Source organism: Doryrhamphus excisus, chromosome 15 (genome assembly GCF_030265055.1).
Source record: "Doryrhamphus excisus isolate RoL2022-K1 chromosome 15, RoL_Dexc_1.0, whole genome shotgun sequence".
NCBI classification, from domain to species: Eukaryota; Metazoa; Chordata; class Actinopteri; order Syngnathiformes; family Syngnathidae; genus Doryrhamphus; species Doryrhamphus excisus.
In genome coordinates, this window is record NC_080480.1 from 18436402 (window position 1) to 18452080 (window position 15679).

At 52.5% G+C, this 15679-nt stretch overlaps 2 protein-coding genes across 2 annotated transcripts; both read left to right on the forward strand.

The window, feature by feature from the left end:
* Positions 1–32: 32 nt before the first annotated feature.
* LOC131102908 (protein SCO1 homolog, mitochondrial) lies at positions 33–2462 on the forward strand. The gene is made up of 7 exons (XM_058048591.1): positions 33–299; positions 525–623; positions 1028–1118; positions 1182–1379; positions 1655–1747; positions 1909–2024; positions 2099–2462. The coding sequence occupies exons 1-7, from the start codon at positions 147–149 to the stop codon at positions 2231–2233; spliced, it is 885 nt and encodes a 294-aa protein (XP_057904574.1). The 5' UTR covers positions 33–146; the 3' UTR covers positions 2234–2462.
* Positions 2463–3749: 1287 nt separating this feature from the next.
* Positions 3750–15669, forward strand: LOC131102831 (myosin-8-like). The gene is made up of 38 exons (XM_058048401.1): positions 3750–5853; positions 6006–6149; positions 6242–6398; positions 6565–6592; positions 6962–7076; positions 7148–7240; positions 7324–7387; positions 7471–7569; positions 7641–7744; positions 7817–7955; positions 8295–8413; positions 8486–8635; positions 8706–8876; positions 9050–9356; positions 9425–9492; positions 9605–9692; positions 9746–9863; positions 9923–10046; positions 10115–10251; positions 10399–10654; positions 10838–11080; positions 11154–11330; positions 11399–11544; positions 11611–11701; positions 11773–12162; positions 12226–12352; positions 12416–12534; positions 12632–12828; positions 12898–13081; positions 13231–13396; positions 13467–13591; positions 13661–13969; positions 14036–14239; positions 14346–14471; positions 14534–14704; positions 14767–14871; positions 14951–15046; positions 15157–15669. Exons 1-38 carry the CDS (start codon positions 5653–5655, stop codon positions 15298–15300), a joined length of 5802 nt encoding a protein of 1933 aa, XP_057904384.1. The 5' UTR covers positions 3750–5652; the 3' UTR covers positions 15301–15669.
* The last annotated feature ends 10 nt before the right edge of the window (positions 15670–15679 follow it).

Here is a 15679-nt window from a genome sequence, read left to right on the forward strand (position 1 = left end):
AAGAAGAGTCTTCTTCCGCGTCCGCCCGTTCACTGATCTGAGAGCAGCACAAGTGGCTCTGCCGCCCTGCTGCGGCTCGAATAGCTGGTCTGGGAGCAGCGTGGTGAAAGCAGTGTTGCCGTTTTGTAAACTTTCGGTGCAGAAACATGTCACTGAGCGTTTTGCATCTCCGTGTTGGCCGCACGCTGCTCGGCGGCGACGTTAAAGTCTTCCAAAGAGTCCGGTTTCTTCACGGTGTCATTCGGGGAGAGACCGGGGTAACACACTCGCTCTCACCGCCAAGGAGCTCCTGCTGCCGGGTAGGTCAAGCTAGCACATGCTAGTTACAAAACATACCTCACTATCTATCCTTTAGATACTTGAAACCTTCTGCTCATTTATCATATTACTACATTGCTACACGATCAAACATTACTACAACTACACGAAAAGACTTTAGGACAATTAAGGCAACGATGCTGACAATGTGGAGTGAGTCAAGTGTGATGAATGGATGAAGTAATTGATTTTTTTATGTGAGCTAGCGTCACTCCTGCAGAGCAACAACATGTCGACATCATCTGAGCTCCAGACTGTTTTCCACACCTCCTCCTCCACCTCACGACACATCAAATAAGTCTGGGGTAAGTTCTACTAAAGTCCACCAAGGTTCGACCTCCAATGCCTCTGATGATGTTATTGCCACCGACAGAGGGCGCTGTCAGCCCAACACTGACAGCTACATTTGTAAAATAATCATCCTAATAATGAATACTGGTGGCCATCTTCTACTAGGAGGTCCATCCCTACGACAGCGATGACGTGGAGTATTGGTTTATATCACACTGTCCACACATGAGGGACATATTATTATTAGTATTATTATTATTATTATTATAAATACAACCATAAAAAGATGAAATAAAAGCGCCTTTCATCCCAGTGGTTGTCTTGCACACTGGAAGGGTCGTTGCAAAGGAGGGAGAGACGGTACTGTCAGGAGGAAGTGTCGATAATGAAACCGCTAACCCCACTGTTTCCCCTGCAGCCTGTGACGTGGAAGTCTTTAGCCATCACCTTGGCCATGGGGGGGGCGCTGCTTGGCGGGATGAAGTATTTCAAGAGGGAAAAGGAAGAACGTACGTGAAGCGGTGCAGCAGGACGTGTGCGTCACGTCTCCCTAACGCTTTCAACTGTTGCAGTGATGGAAAAGGAGAGGAACAGGTCGATAGGACGTCCGGCGCTGGGGGGGCCGTTCTGTCTGGTGGATCACCACAAGAAGGAGGTGAAGAGCGATGACTTCCTGGGCCAGTGGATCCTCATCTACTTCGGCTTCACTCACTGTCCGGACATCTGCCCGGACGAGCTGGAGAAGATGATGGAGGTGGTGGAGGACCTTGGTAAGGCGTGCCGCCCTGTCGGTGGCAGCCTGTGGAAAGTTCTAGTCCGTATAGAGCAGGGGTGCCCAAAGTGTGGCCCTGTTTGATTGTTCGTAGTTCACATTGTTGATGCTGGACTACCCAGCATGCCTTGCGGGCATCAGGAAATAAGTTTTAAGTTGGGTGTTATGTGTAGCGCTTAGTTGCAGTAGTGGATTTATGCGATGCGTGGACCTGCTGTGGGGGGGGGGGGGGGGGCTGCGATGCCAACTAACACCCGCTTTGTCTTTGTGCAGACAAAATCAAGTCCTTACCCAAAGTGACGCCCATCCTCATCACCATCGACCCTGACAGGGACACGCCAGAAGCCATGGCCACGTATGTCAAAGGTACACAAATACGGCAAATACTCGATGCCACCCCAACGGGGTCCCTCACGGGTGGCAGCCCACCATGAATACAGTCGCTTCTCCTTTTATTGGCAATTATGTCAAAGAGTTGCCTTCAGGCACAAACACGAGATGTCTGATGTTGTTCTGATGTTCTCTAGAGTTTTCCCCGAAGCTGATCGGCCTGACGGGGACCAGCGCTCAAGTGGAGCAGGTGTCCAGGTCCTACAGGGTTTACTACAGCCAAGGACCCAAAGACGAAGACAACGACTACATTGTGAGTTGCGTGGAAGCAGCATGCATCAAACGGTGAAAGAGCTTCTTGTCAGTCCCACCTCATCTTCTCCTCAGGTGGACCACACCATCATCATGTACCTGGTTGGACCCGATGGACAGTTTGTGGACTATTTTGGTCAGAACAAAAGAAGCGTGGAGATCTCCAACGCCATCGCGGCCCACATGAGGAAATACAAGACAGAAAAATGATGTGATGGCCAAGTGGCGCTCGTATGTGATGAGCAGACGCTGTTGATCAGTGATTGTCAAGACGTTCTTGTCCTGCTGCGTTCAGGTTTTGTCCTCGCTGAGGCTGGGCATGCTTCGGTGGACCCGAGTCCGAGGTGACCACCACATGCCCAAATGGAAAGATCATAACTTGTTTGTGTGTTTGTCAGGGTTTACTTCAAAATAAAGTCATCAGGCGTGTGGATGATGAAGGAGCATCAGACTCCTCCAGTGTCCTCACTCAGAAGGTCACGTTTGAAGGCAGCTTCATCCTCGGTGTGGACTCCATCATCAAGGAAGTAAAGCTTCCTCCTCTGCTAAACGCTCACTGACGATTCTGCTCTCAGCATCTTCATCGTCCTCCGCCAATTCAATGTCACCATCATAAGTCCTCCTCACATCCAGGCCCACCAGCGCAGCATGAAGAACGAGAAGCCCGGTAGTCTCTTCGAAGACATCAACGTCCTCCTCGCTGTCAAGAACCACCACACCGTCAGCGTCCACCAACCAGTCTGCGTCGTCTTCAACGTCAAAGTCCACCAGCGCCTCGGGTTCCCCTTCTCCGTCCAGTTCCTCCATACAGTTGGTCTCCTCGTCGCGGCTGCCTTGAGCCGCAATGTAGTCGTCGATGGGCGCGACCATCATGCAGGCCAGCGTGGTCTCCTTGTAGGAGCAGTCGTCCATCAGGTGAGCCATGGTGAGAAAAGAATGATTGAGAGCTTGTCTGGGAGTGGCTCTGCTCCTGGCGTCCACGCTCAGAAGCCATCTTAGAAGACACACAAACTTCAGCCAGTCATCGTACTCCACCGTGGAGGTGGTCTGCAGGAACCTCATGGCCAGGTCTTCAAAAGTGGAGCCCGAGTTGAGATTAAACCGAGATATGGCCGGCTCCATACCTGCGGAAATGACGGTCCATCGGTGGTCTGCGTCCAGCGTGAAGTAGTCGCTGGTGTACTTGGCCTGGTTGAGAAGATGATCTCCAGGCTGACCAAAGAGATGGCAGATGGTCTCCATGCTGTTGCAGAGAGACGTGCAATCAAAGAGGTCAAAGCCAAAGAAGAGGTACGCGATGGTACATCCCAGCGACCACATGTCGATGGCCTCCGACAGCGGGAGGCCCAGGGTCACCTCGGGGGCCCGGTAGGCCTGGGCCTGCAGGGTCATGCCCGTGTGCACCGACGTGATCGGGTGGGCCAAGCCAAAGTCGATCAGCTTGACGCGGAAGGGCACGTGTTGGTGGTCCACCAGCATGACGTTGTCGGGCTTCAGGTCCGTGTGAGTGATCCCGAGCGCCTGCAGGGCCTCAAACGCCATCAGGAGCTGCGACGTGACCGGGCGGATTTGGTGCAGATTCAGCGGCGTCATGTTTCGCTCCGTCATCAGGTCCTCCAGGCTCTTGTCCAGCATCTCAAAGACCAGACAGGGAAAGTCCTGGAAGATGAAGTGTTCTATGAACCTCACCACGCTGTTCCTGTGTTTGTCCAGGAAGCGGATCCTTTGGAGAGCCTGCACTTCCTGCAGGAAGTTGTTCATGTTGCATCTTTTCAGCAGCTTGACCGCCACGTGATCCGATGTGTTCAGGTTGAGGCACTTGGCCACGATTCCGAAGCGTCCCTCTCCGACAATGCTCAAAGGCTGGTAGCTGGAGTTCTTGCTGGAGAAGACCTCGTGGCAAACAGGATGCGGGCAGTCGCACTCCAGAGGTAGCGCTGACATGTTGGCGTCCGTAAACTCAACGATGATGACGACGCCGACCGCGGCCAGCAAGAGCGCGGCGCGCGCAACCCCTTTGTCTACGATGCGCAACATCTTTCATCTGCGACAACGGCGGCCGTTGGCTTTGAGGACTCAAGCCGTGATGTCACAGATGGTGCGTGTGGCGTGATGACATCATCGCTAGGGGTGGCTCAGTGCTGCTACGTGGCTTATGTGTACTAATACTACTACTACTACTACTACTACTACTACCACCGCTTAGGTGTCGGAGGATTCAGTCCAGGTAGAGGAAGGCAAAACATAAAACTACCTAGCTTTTGTTGACGCTAACAGTTGAAGTACTTTTGGGTAATTCCACCATAAATAAATATATAGTATATATACGTACCACATACATGGCATTGTCCAGTATGAGCTAATTATCACTGGTGACAGTGGACGTTATCGTGTACCGATGTCTGTAACACGCTACTTCACTACTACGGCACAGGAAGCTAAACAGCTAGTCAACAAGCGCCGCCGGTGCTCACTCAGGAAAACACTGCACCCTGACGCTTTGGAAGTCCGGAGCTCAGCCCTCGGCCTGAAAGGAAAAGTGCACTTTGGGGAATTCTGCCCATCACGTTGCAACCTCACGTGTTTCCAGTTGAGGGATGACAGTGATGTCATCGTTTAGAAGAAGAAAAACCGTGCAGGGATTGGGAAGAAAATGCGCTCCCAGCTGTTGTGGTCCTCCTTTAGAAGGCGGCTTAGGAAAGCAAACAGCCTCCATTGCAGCTCCGAGCCGACACAGAGCGCTCGGACTTCTGAACTAATCGCCGCGTTTTAAAAAGTCATTCTCACTGTCTGCTGGGCATTCCGACCCTAAGTCGTTGGAGTCGTTAGAGCGGACCACTCAATGAGACCTTTGGCGGACCTCCGTCATTGTTGGTTAAGCACTGTTCACTGACCTTCTCATCCAGAGCAGACGACATGGTCCATCTCACGGCTGTGCGGAGAAAACCCCATGGTGGTCCTGAAAGTGGAGATCCATCAAACAGAGTGCAGCTGGTTCCAGCACAACCATCACATCATCAAACATCTCTGACATGCTCCTCATCATGGAACACGACTATGACGATAATAATAATAGCGTTTGGAAGTAAACGTGCAGACGGGATCTTCTGCGCGGTGGAGTAGCGTAGGAACAGGAGGACACGACGGCATGTTCAGACAGTTGTCTTTGGGAGGATTAAAGCAATCACCAGCATGCGTGATGAGGAATAACTGCTATGAATGCGCCGGGCCTCAGTCTGGCCCCCGACACACCCAAACACCCTAATCCCCTGTGATCCCACTAAATGAGGCCGGTCTTGTTGGGGCCCCCAAAGCCTGTAAGCTGGTCATTGGTTTTTAATGCCGGGTCCAAAGGGTTAACGTGTGTAGAAGGGCCCCAAGATGGCTAAACATAGAAGAACACATAGTCGGGCCCCAAATAGAGCAGATGCAACGTGAAGGAGGTATAAAAGCTGCTGGGGTCTGGTGGGGGGGCCACGTTGGGGTCTCACGACTACCCTCAGCTTCTCACCGCCGACTTTCCTTCCGTCAAACCTCCGCACGTCTCCTGAAGAGCAGCGGCGCTCAGGTGAGTGTGACACCACTCAGCCCGGCCATCACGCTGAGGGACACCCAGGAGACCACAGAACATGAGTGACGCCGACATGGAAGTGTTCGGGGCGGCCGCCGCCTACCTGCGCAAAACAGAACGCGAACGAATCGCCGCCCAGAATGTGCCCTTTGATGCCAAAGTGGCCGTCTTTGTGCCCGACCCCAAGCACGAGTACGTCAAGGGCAAGATCAAGAGCCAAGATGGAAGCATGGTCACCGTGGAGAAGGACGGCGGCAAGGTGGGCCCACGGTTTTTTCACCTTTGCCAAGCTTCTCTTTTCACTGAGAGCTGCATTATTATTATTATTATGAATATTAATATTATTATTATCATGATTGTGCTTGTACAAGTGCCCGTCACTGCATGTCCATCGCTAAGTTCTCGCTCCAGGTGGTCACGCTGCACCAGGATGACCTTCGCCCCATGAACCCACCAAAGTTTGACAAGATAGAAGACATGGCTCTGCTGACGCACCTCCATGAACCCGCCGTGCTCTTCAACCTGAAGGAACGCTACGCCTCCTGGATGATCTACGTGAGCACGCAGAGCAGACGTTCATCACGTGAGCAGCAGACGCCTCCTGAGGTTCTTCAGCCGTGTTCTTTTTGTCTCCGTGGTTTTGCCAGACGTACTCGGGTCTCTTCTGCGTGACGGTCAATCCTTACAAGTGGCTTCCTGTCTACAACCCGGAGGTGGTGGCCGCCTACCGTGGCAGGAAGCGCCAGGAGGCCCCCCCGCACATCTTCTCCATCTCTGACAACGCTTACCAGTACATGCTCACAGGTGAGCGGCATTGCACGGACGGGTTTGGTGCGGAGGAATGAACCACAACGGCGGTACTTGCCGTGTCCGATCCAGTGTCTTCTGGATCAACAAACCAGAATGTTCTTTGAGATCAGTTCCTCATACTTGAAGATCAAAGCCAACCCAATGTCCTCTCTTTCTACAGATCGAGAGAATCAATCTATCCTGATCACGTAAGTTCATGTACCTTCATGGTGCCTTCATGGTGTCTTCATGGTGCCTTTCTGGTGCCTTTCTGGTGTCTTCCTGGTGCCTTCCTGGTGTCTTCCTGGTGCCTTCCTGGTGTCATCCTGGTGCCTTCCTGGTGTCTTCCTGGTGTCTTCCTGGTGTCTTCCTGGTGTCTTCCTGGTGCCTTCCTGGTGTCTTCCTGGTGTCTTCCTGGTGCCTTCGTGGTGTCTTCCTGGTGTCTTCCTGGTGCCTTCATGGTGTCTTCATGGTGCCTTCCTGGTGTCTTCCTGGTGTCTTCCTGGTGCCTTCGTGGTGTCTTCCTGGTGTCTTCCTGGTGCCTTCCTGGTGCCTTCCTGGTGTCTTCCTGGTGTTAGTGGAGAATCCGGCGCGGGCAAGACAGTCAACACCAAGCGAGTGATCCAGTACTTTGCAACAATTGCATCGGTCGGAGACTCCAGGAAGAAGGAGCAGCTTCCTGGCAACGTGCAGGTTTTCCCCTTCACGGTTAGATGTTTCATCATTCCAAGCATATCTGCAGAGTTTGATTGCATCATCACCAGGGAACACTGGAGGATCAAATCATCCAGGCCAACCCTCTGCTGGAAGCTTTTGGGAATGCCAAGACCGTGAGGAATGACAACTCTTCTCGATTCGTGAGCTCCAGCGCTGAGCGTGATGTATGATGATGATGATGTCACGCTCGCCATCATCACGAGGATGCCAAATGTCTCTGCAGGGGAAATTCATTCGCATCCACTTTGGAACGAAGGGCAAGTTGGCATCGGCCGATATGGAAACCTGTAGGTCCCACCATGCAGCACCATGTCAGTGAACATCTCCACGACGTAATCCCTATTTCTTCTCTGGCTCCGTGTCTGATAAGACCTGCTGGAAAAATCCAGGGTGACCTTCCAGCTGCCAGCTGAGAGGAGCTACCACATCTTCTACCAGATCCTGTCAAACAAGAAGCCGGATCTCAAGGGTAAAGTCTCATTGAAGATGAATCTTCATGAGATGAACATGGTGACACTCTCTGCTCTTCTTCTTCTGCAGAGATGCTGCTGATCACCTCCGACCCCTACGACTATCCCTTCATCAGCCAGGGCCAGATCACCGTGCTGGGCATCGACGACTCGGAGGAGATGATGGCCACCGATGTGAGTCAGCAGAACTATTTACCGTGAGGAGATCGTTCTGAAGCAGGTGAAGCACCGAGTCCTTTCCACCAGAGCGCCATCGGCATCCTGGGCTTCAACCTGGAGGAGAAACTGGGCATCTACAAGCTGACTGGAGCTGTGATGCACAACGGGAACATGAAGTTCAAGCAGAAGCAGCGTGAGGAACAAGCAGAACCTGACGGCACCGAGGGTGAGTCCAGCTACACCTTCCTGGACACACAAGTGTCCCATGTGACCTCCTCCATACGTCCCGTGTGACCTCCTCCATACGTCCCATGTGACCTCCTCCATACGTCCCGTGTGACCTCCTCCATACGTCCCGTGTGACCCGCTCCATACGTCCCGTGTGACCTCCTCCATACGTCCCGTGTGACCTCCTCCATACGTCCCGTGTGACCCGCTCCATACGTCCCGTGTGACCTCCTCCATACGTCCCGTGTGACCTCCTCCATACGTCCCGTGTGACCTCCTCCATACGTCCCGTGTGACCTCCATACGTCCCGTGTGACCTCCTCCATACGTCCCACAGTGGCCGACAAAGTGGCCTACCTGATGGGGCTGAACTCCGCCGACCTGCTGAAAGCGCTGTGTCACCCTCGGGTGAAAGTCGGGAATGAGTACGTGACCAAAGGCCAGACGCCCCAGCAGGTACTCACCAGGTCCAACACGTGACCATACCGACACGTGACGTCATGCTCGGGTTCTCACTCTGGTTCTCAGGTGAACAACGCTACGGGCGCCCTGTCCAAGGCCGTGTATGAGAAGCTGTTCCTGTGGATGGTCACCAGGACCAACCAGCAGCTGGACACCAAACTCCCGAGGCAGCATTTCATAGGTGTCCTGGATATTGCCGGGTTTGAGATGTTTGAGGTGACGCAGCGAACGAGTCAGCCCTGCAAGTTTGAAAAATGTTCCTACGTGAAGTCTGAGTTTCCATCAGATGAACAGTCTGGAGCAGCTGTGCATCAACTTCACCAACGAGAAGCTGCAGCAGTTCTTCAACCACCACATGTTTGTGCTGGAGCAAGAAGAGTACAAGAAGGAAGGGATGGACTGGGAGTTCATCGACTTCGGCATGGACCTGGCAGCCTGCATCCAGCTGATTGAGAAGGTTGACATCTTCTCAGAAGACATCAGAAGATTCAGGCTTTGGCCTTCTAAACGCATTTCAATCATTTCAACACCAAAATCACCTTTTCTTAATTTCAGTAGATACTTCATCTAGCATCTTCTAGTCTGAAGTCATGAGTTCATCACATTCCATCAATAACTTGTGTCCTACAGCCGCTGGGTGTCTTCTCCATCCTGGAAGAGGAGTGTATGTTTCCAAAGGCGACGGACGTGTCCTTCAAGAACAAACTCTACGACCAGCATCTGAGCAAGAACAGCATCTTCCAGAAGCCCAAACCTTCCAAAGGAAAGACGGAGGCTCACTTCTCCTTGGTCCACTACGCCGGCACGGTGGACTACAACATCAGCGGCTGGCTGGAGAAGAACAAGGACCCTCTGAACGACAACGTGGTGCAGCTGTACCAGAAGGCATCCCTCAGGTTGCTCTCCCAGCTCTTTGCAACGTACGCCTCGGCTGAAGGTCGGTGCTCGTCCATGAAAGGCGATGTTCCAACGAGAACGCATTCCACCAGCGGACTCTTTTTGTAGGAGATGGAGTCAAGAGAAGCTACAAGAGAAAGGCTTCATCCTTCCAGACGGTCTCCGCACTTTTTAGGGTAAGATGAGGAGAAGGTGTCATATGGTGGCCATCAGATGATAAAATAAATGGAGGTGTGACATGAACATGGACCTCTCGTTCTGGCATGTTTCTGTGATGACCTTCTGCAGGAGAACCTCAACAAGCTGATGGCCAACCTCAGGTCCACGCACCCTCACTTTGTCAGGTGCATCATCCCCAATGAGACCAAGACTCCAGGTAAGACCACACACGTGTCTGAAGACAGGATGACAGGTGGATTGTCCTTGAAGGGTCGATGGACCACCGTCTGGTTCTGCATCAACTGCGCTGCAACGGTGTCCTAGAAGGTATCAGGATCTGCAGGAAGGGATTCCCCAGCAGGATCCTCTACGGAGACTTTAGGCAGAGGTACCGCATCCGGTATGATGACACACGCCACACCCCCCATCATGCTGGACTACATGCAGGTACAGGATCCTGAACGCCAGCGCCATCCCAGAGGGACAGTTCATGGACAGCAAGAAAGCGTCAGAGAAACTGCTGTCCTCCATGGACGTGGACCACGCCCAGTACAGACTTGGCCACACCAAGGTGAAGAAAGCATTGATGCTCCACGAGAAGGCTCTTCTCCTCGCAACGATGCTGTCCATTCCTTCCAGGTCTTCTTCAAGGCTGGCCTTCTGGGTCTTCTGGAGGAGATGCGAGACCAGCGTTTGGCGGTGCTGATGACTCGGATCCAGGCTGTCGCCAGAGGTTACGTCATCAGGCTGAAGCTGAAGGAGATGACAAAGAAAAGGTCTTTAAGAAAGTCACGTGCCAATTTATTAGGGAGCCAAAGATGGCGGCCATCTTTGTATGAGGTTTCCTGTTTCCTGCCACGAGGTTGGCGTCTGTAAAGCAGATACAGATACCTCGCTCTTTTCCGTTTTCTTCCACTCTGCAGAGATTCCATTTTCATCCTCCAGTCCAACATCCGCTCCTTCATGAGCGTGAAGAACTGGCCTTGGATGAGGCTCTTCTTCAAGATCAAGCCCCTGCTGCGCTGTGCGGAGGCGGAGAAAGAGATGCAGACCATGAAAGAGGAGGTCTCGGGCCTAAAGGAGGAGCTGGGGAGGTCGGAGGCGCGCAGGAAGGAGCTGGAGGAGAAAACAGTGGTGCTCATCCAGGAGAAGAACGATCTTCACCTTCAAATTCAAGCAGTGTGTGAAGGCACCACCCACACGGTTCACTGACACAATTAGAATTTGGTGCAGAAGCAGGAAACTAAATAGGAGTCAACGTTCAAATGCCTTTTAAGAATCGTTTTGCAAAACATCGTTTTCGTGAAGTTGGTGGTGACCACTTCCAGATCTCTAAAACTAAATGTGGCCCACGTCCCGCAGGAGCGAGAGAACCTGTGCGATGCCGAGGAAAGGTGTGAAGGTCTGATAAAGAGCAAGATCGACCTGGAGGCCAAAATCAAAGAAGCGTCTGAGAGGATGGAAGAGGAAGAGGAGATCAACGCTGACCTCGCCTCGAAGAAGCGGAAGCTGGAGGATGAATGTTCGGAGCTCAAACACGACATTGAAGATCTGGAGCTGATGGTGGGCAAAGTGGAGAAGGAGAAACATGCCAGTGAAACCAAGGTGCCTGCCTGTCAACAGTCCTTGGAGTCCATGCCCTCACTGACAGTCTCAGCTCCAAGCTTTCTCTTCGTAGGTCAAGAACCTGGTAGAGGAGGTTACCACTCTGGAGGAGAACCTGATGAAATTCTCCAAGGAGAACAAATCATTGCAGGAGGTCCACCAGCAGATGCGTGATGACCTGCAGGCTGAGGAGGACAAAGTAAAGGCTCTGATGAAGAGCGAGACGAAGCTGGAGCAGCAGGTTGATGATGTAGGTAGAACTTCTTTCAATCTTCATAAAATTATTGCGTGATGTCTATCATTGCTTCTCTCCATCAGCTGGAGGGCTCACTGCAGCAGGAGAAGCAGCTGCGAGCTGAGATGGAAAGATCTAGGAGAAAGCTGGAGGGAGACATGAAGCTGTCTCAGGAGACCATCGTGGACTTGGAGAATGAGAGGCAGCAGATGGAGGCCAAACTTGTCAAGTGAGCAACTGAAGTTCTGTTTGTGATTCCTGGATGTCCAAGATGCTAACGCTGCTTATTTTCCAGAAAAGAACTAGAGTCCATCAACCTTCAGTCCAAAATGGAGGATGAGCAAGTCCTCACCGCTCAGCTCCAAAAACAATCCAAAGAACTTCAGGTTTTTAAACACCGGACATATTCCAAGCGTGGTGGATTGGGAATGTGGTGAACATGGATCCGATGTTCCAGGCTCGTATCGAGGAACTGGAAGAGCAAGTGGAAGCAGAGCGCTCCACCAGAGCCAAAGTGGAGAAGCAGAGGTCCCAGCTCTGGAGGGACCTGGAGGAACTCGGCGAGAGGCTGGAGGAGGCCGGAGGAGCCACCGCCGCTCAGGTAGAAATGAACAAGAAGCGTGAGGCTGAGTTTCAGAAGCTGCGTCGCGACCTGGAGGAGACCACCCTCCAACATGAATCCATCACCGCGGCGCTGCGTAAGAAACAGGCCGACAGCGTTGGAGAACTCGGCGACCAGATGGACCATCTGCAACGAGTCAAGCAGAAAGTTGAAAAAGAGAAACTGGAGCTGAAGATGGCGTTGGAGGACATGGCGAGCCACGTGGAGAACGTTGTGAAGAGCAAGGTAAGAGATCATCGGCCATCGGTTTCCTGCATCAGATACGGTTCTGAATTTTGAACTTCCCAGTCCCACCTGGAGAAGACCTGCCGGAACCTGGAAGATCAGGCAAGCGAGTACAAGACCAAAGCCGAGGAAGCCCAGCAAGCGCTGAAGGACCTCACCTCAGTCAACACGCGGCTGCAGATGGAGAACGGTGAGCGTTTGGATCAGGTCCTGGTTCTAAAACCAGACTGAAAGCGGCTTATGGTTTTTGTAGGTGAACTTTCCCGTGTGCTGCAAGAGAAGGAAGGAGCTCTCAGCCAGATGAGCAGGACCAGGTCCGCCAGCAGTCAACAGATTGAAGAACTGAAGAGACGTCTGGATGGAGAAGCTAAGGTTGGTTTGTTCTTCATACGGTTGGATCATAGTTGCTGTAGACGTCCTCCAAAGCAGATCTGGAGAAGATGCTGGAGAAGCATGCTGTGTTTTCCAGGCAAGAAGTACCCTGGTCCACAGCCTGCAGTCTTCCCGTCATGACTGCCAGCTGCTGAGGGAGCAGTACGAGGAGGAGCAGGAGGCCAAGGCCGAGCTCCAGCGCTGCCTCTCCAAGGCCAACAGCGAGGTGGTCCAGTGGAGAACCAAATACGAGACGGACGCCATCCAGCGCACAGAGGAACTTGAGGAGGCAAAGTGAGGACTGTGCATGGTTTTGGTCCCACTGAGGTCCGCCCCCTCATCCCGTGCCTGTGGGGTCCACAGGAGGAGGCTGGCCCAGCGGCTGCAGGAGTCTGAGGAGTTGACAGAAGCAGCAAATGTCAAAAGTGCATCACTTGACAAGAGCAAGCAAAAGTTGCAGGCTGAGGTGGAGGACCTCACGGTGGAGCTCCAAAGGTCAAATGCGGCCAGTGCCACCTTGGACAAGAAACAGAGAAACCTCGACCAGGTATTCGGACAGAACCGAGGTTTCCGTTGGAGATGTTTCTCTTGTAACGAGCATGGTCCCACAAACATGATGATGTCAGGCAGAAGATGCTACAACAAAGTAGGTGTGGTCAGGCTTAGAAGGTCATTGGTAGCTTCCCACTCTCGTAGGTCCTGTCTGAATGGAAGCAGAAATACGAGGAGAGCCAGGCGGACGTGGAAAGGTCTCAGAGGGAGTCCAGAGCTCTGAGCACCGAACTCTTCCAACTGAAGAGTTCCTACGAGGAGGCTTTGGATCTCCTGGAGAGCATGAAGAGAGAAAATAAAAAGCTTCAGCGTAAGAGTGAAACATGGCATTGTCTTTTTCTTGGAGATGTAGAGATGGTTACTCTGACTCTATCACTCAGAGGAGATGTTGGACATCAGCGAGAACATTGGGCAGTCGGCTAAAATGATCCACCAGCTGGACAAAGTGGCGAAGCAAGCGGAGCAGGAGAAGGAAGACACTCGGGCGGCTCTTGAGGAGGTTGAGGTTTGTGCTGATCTCATCATCACCTTGATGGGCGTGATCCCTTCAGGGTGGATGTTATTCTTTCTGCAGTCTTCTCTAGAACATGAGGAGGCCAAAATCCTGCTCCTCCAACTGGAGCTGAACCAGACCAAGTCCGAAGCGGACAGAAAGGTGGCTGAGAAAGAAGAAGAGATTGAGCAGCTGAAGAGGAACCACCAGAGAACCGTGGACGCTCTGCAGAGCACGCTGGAGGCTGAGACACGCAGTCGGAACGATGCGGTTCGGGTGAAGAAGAAGATGGAGGGGGAGATGAACCAGATGGAGATCCAGCTCAGCCATGCCAACCACCAGGCATCTGACGCCACAAAGCAGCTGAGGAACCTGCAAACCCAGTTGAAGGTCTGCAAGATTCTTGTAGAGAAGCAAACGGATCCCTTCGTGTGAACAAAATGTTCTTGTGTCCAGGACTCTCAGGTCCGCCTGGACGAGGAGCTCCACAATCAGGAAGACTCAAAAGAGCAGCTGGCCATCGCCGAGCGACGCCACAGTCTGATGATGGTGGAGATGGAGGAGGTGAAGACGGCCCTGGAGCAGTCGGAGCGTAGCCGCAAGCTGGCCGAGCAGGAAGTGATGGAAGTTAGCGAGAGGACTCAGCTTCTGCAGTCTCAGGTGAGAAGGTGCTAGGAGATATTTCAACTTGTGATGCAGTACTTAGTAGTACAGTAGTATATTTCTGTAGTAGTTATTAAAATAAGAAATATTGTGCTTGGAGCAGAACACTGGACTACTGAACGCTAAAAAAAAGACGGAGAAGGAGTTGGCTCGGCTGCAGTCTGAGATGGAGGACATGGTCCAGGAGGCCAGGAGCGCTGAGGAGAAGGCCACCAAAGCCATCACAGATGTAAGCTTCATCACTCTGTCAATGAAACCAGGAAGCGGTGGAGAAACAAATCCTTCATGCAGGCCGCCATGATGGCCGAGGAGCTGAAGAAGGAGCAAGACACGAGCGCTCACTTGGAGAGGATGAAGAAGAACCTGGAGGCCACGGTAAAGGACTTCCAACTGCGTCTGGATGAGGCGGAGCAGCTAGCTCTGAGAGGAGGAAAGAAGGAGCTCCAGAAGCTGGAGGCCCGGGTAAGAAGAGTCCTCGACCAAGAAGACAAAATCCTTCTGTGGAACAACCGTCTTTTTTCCAGGTTCAGGAGTTGGAAAATGAATTGGAAGCGGAGCAGAAACGTGGCAGTGAAGCCATGAGAGGAGTACGCAGATATGAGAGGAAGATTAAAGAGTTGGCTTCTCAGGTCAGAAGGACACGCTGGGCATCCTGGACCCTCCAAAGACAGCCCCCCAAAAAGCGTGGACCCTTCTCCTGTGTTTCAGGGCGAGGAAGAAAAGAAGAGCATGGTGAGGCTTCAGGATTTGGTCAGCAAGCTGCAGCTGAAAGTGAAAGCGTACAAGCGGCAGTGTGACCAGGCGGTGAGTCGGCGTGAATGACGTGATGACCACGTCACCTGATGGTCACCTGATGGTCACCTGATGGTCACCTGATGGTCACCTGATGACCTTCTTGTATTCTGCTACCCCAGGAGGAACAAAGCAACGTTCACGTAGCAAGGTTCCGCAAGCTGCAGCACCAACTGGAGGCGGCTGAAGAGCGAGCGGACGTCGCCGAGTCTCAGTTGAACAAACTACGAGTCAGGAGTCGGGACTTTGTTGGCAAAACGCAGTAGAAATGTTCCGCTCAAGTAAACGCTATTGTGGTAATACTGCATGTGATACATCCACAAGTATCACAATATTATTCCGTGTGTAGTTGGCAGTGAGGTACGACTGTACTGCATCGTCCTGACGACTCTTGCTAATCCAGTCAGACCTTTCCAGATGATTGCGCTCACCTCGGTTCTCGTGCGGTACGGTGCTGCGTGTAACGGTGTGTTGTGTTTGTGTTGGTACGAATAAAAGATGGAGACCATCCTTAGTCAGCCATCTTGGATCACACCCAACCCAACCAAGTTAGTGTCAGCAATAATAATAATAATCAGCAATAACCCCCCCCCCCCCCACCCCCTTCAACAGGGTGAGGGGTCATCTTCAGTCAAGACAAAGGTG

What these genes read in the sequence shown, in the direction of transcription:
- LOC131102908 (XM_058048591.1), top strand. Translation starts at nt 147, where the DNA reads ATGTCACTGAGCGTTTTGCATCTCCGTGTTGGCCGCACGCTGCTCGGC. An exon ending in CAAGAGGGAAAAGGAAGAAC is followed by an intron (nt 1,119 to 1,181) that starts GTACGTGAAGCG and finishes CAACTGTTGCAG; the next exon opens with TGATGGAAAAGGAGAGGAAC. An exon ending in ACGAAGACAACGACTACATT is followed by an intron (nt 2,025 to 2,098) that starts GTGAGTTGCGTG and finishes TCTTCTCCTCAG; the next exon opens with GTGGACCACACCATCATCAT.
- LOC131102831 (XM_058048401.1), top strand. Translation starts at nt 5,653, where the DNA reads ATGAGTGACGCCGACATGGAAGTGTTCGGGGCGGCCGCCGCCTACCTG. An exon ending in TTACCAGTACATGCTCACAG is followed by an intron (nt 6,399 to 6,564) that starts GTGAGCGGCATT and finishes CTCTTTCTACAG; the next exon opens with ATCGAGAGAATCAATCTATC. An exon ending in CCGGGTTTGAGATGTTTGAG is followed by an intron (nt 8,636 to 8,705) that starts GTGACGCAGCGA and finishes AGTTTCCATCAG; the next exon opens with ATGAACAGTCTGGAGCAGCT.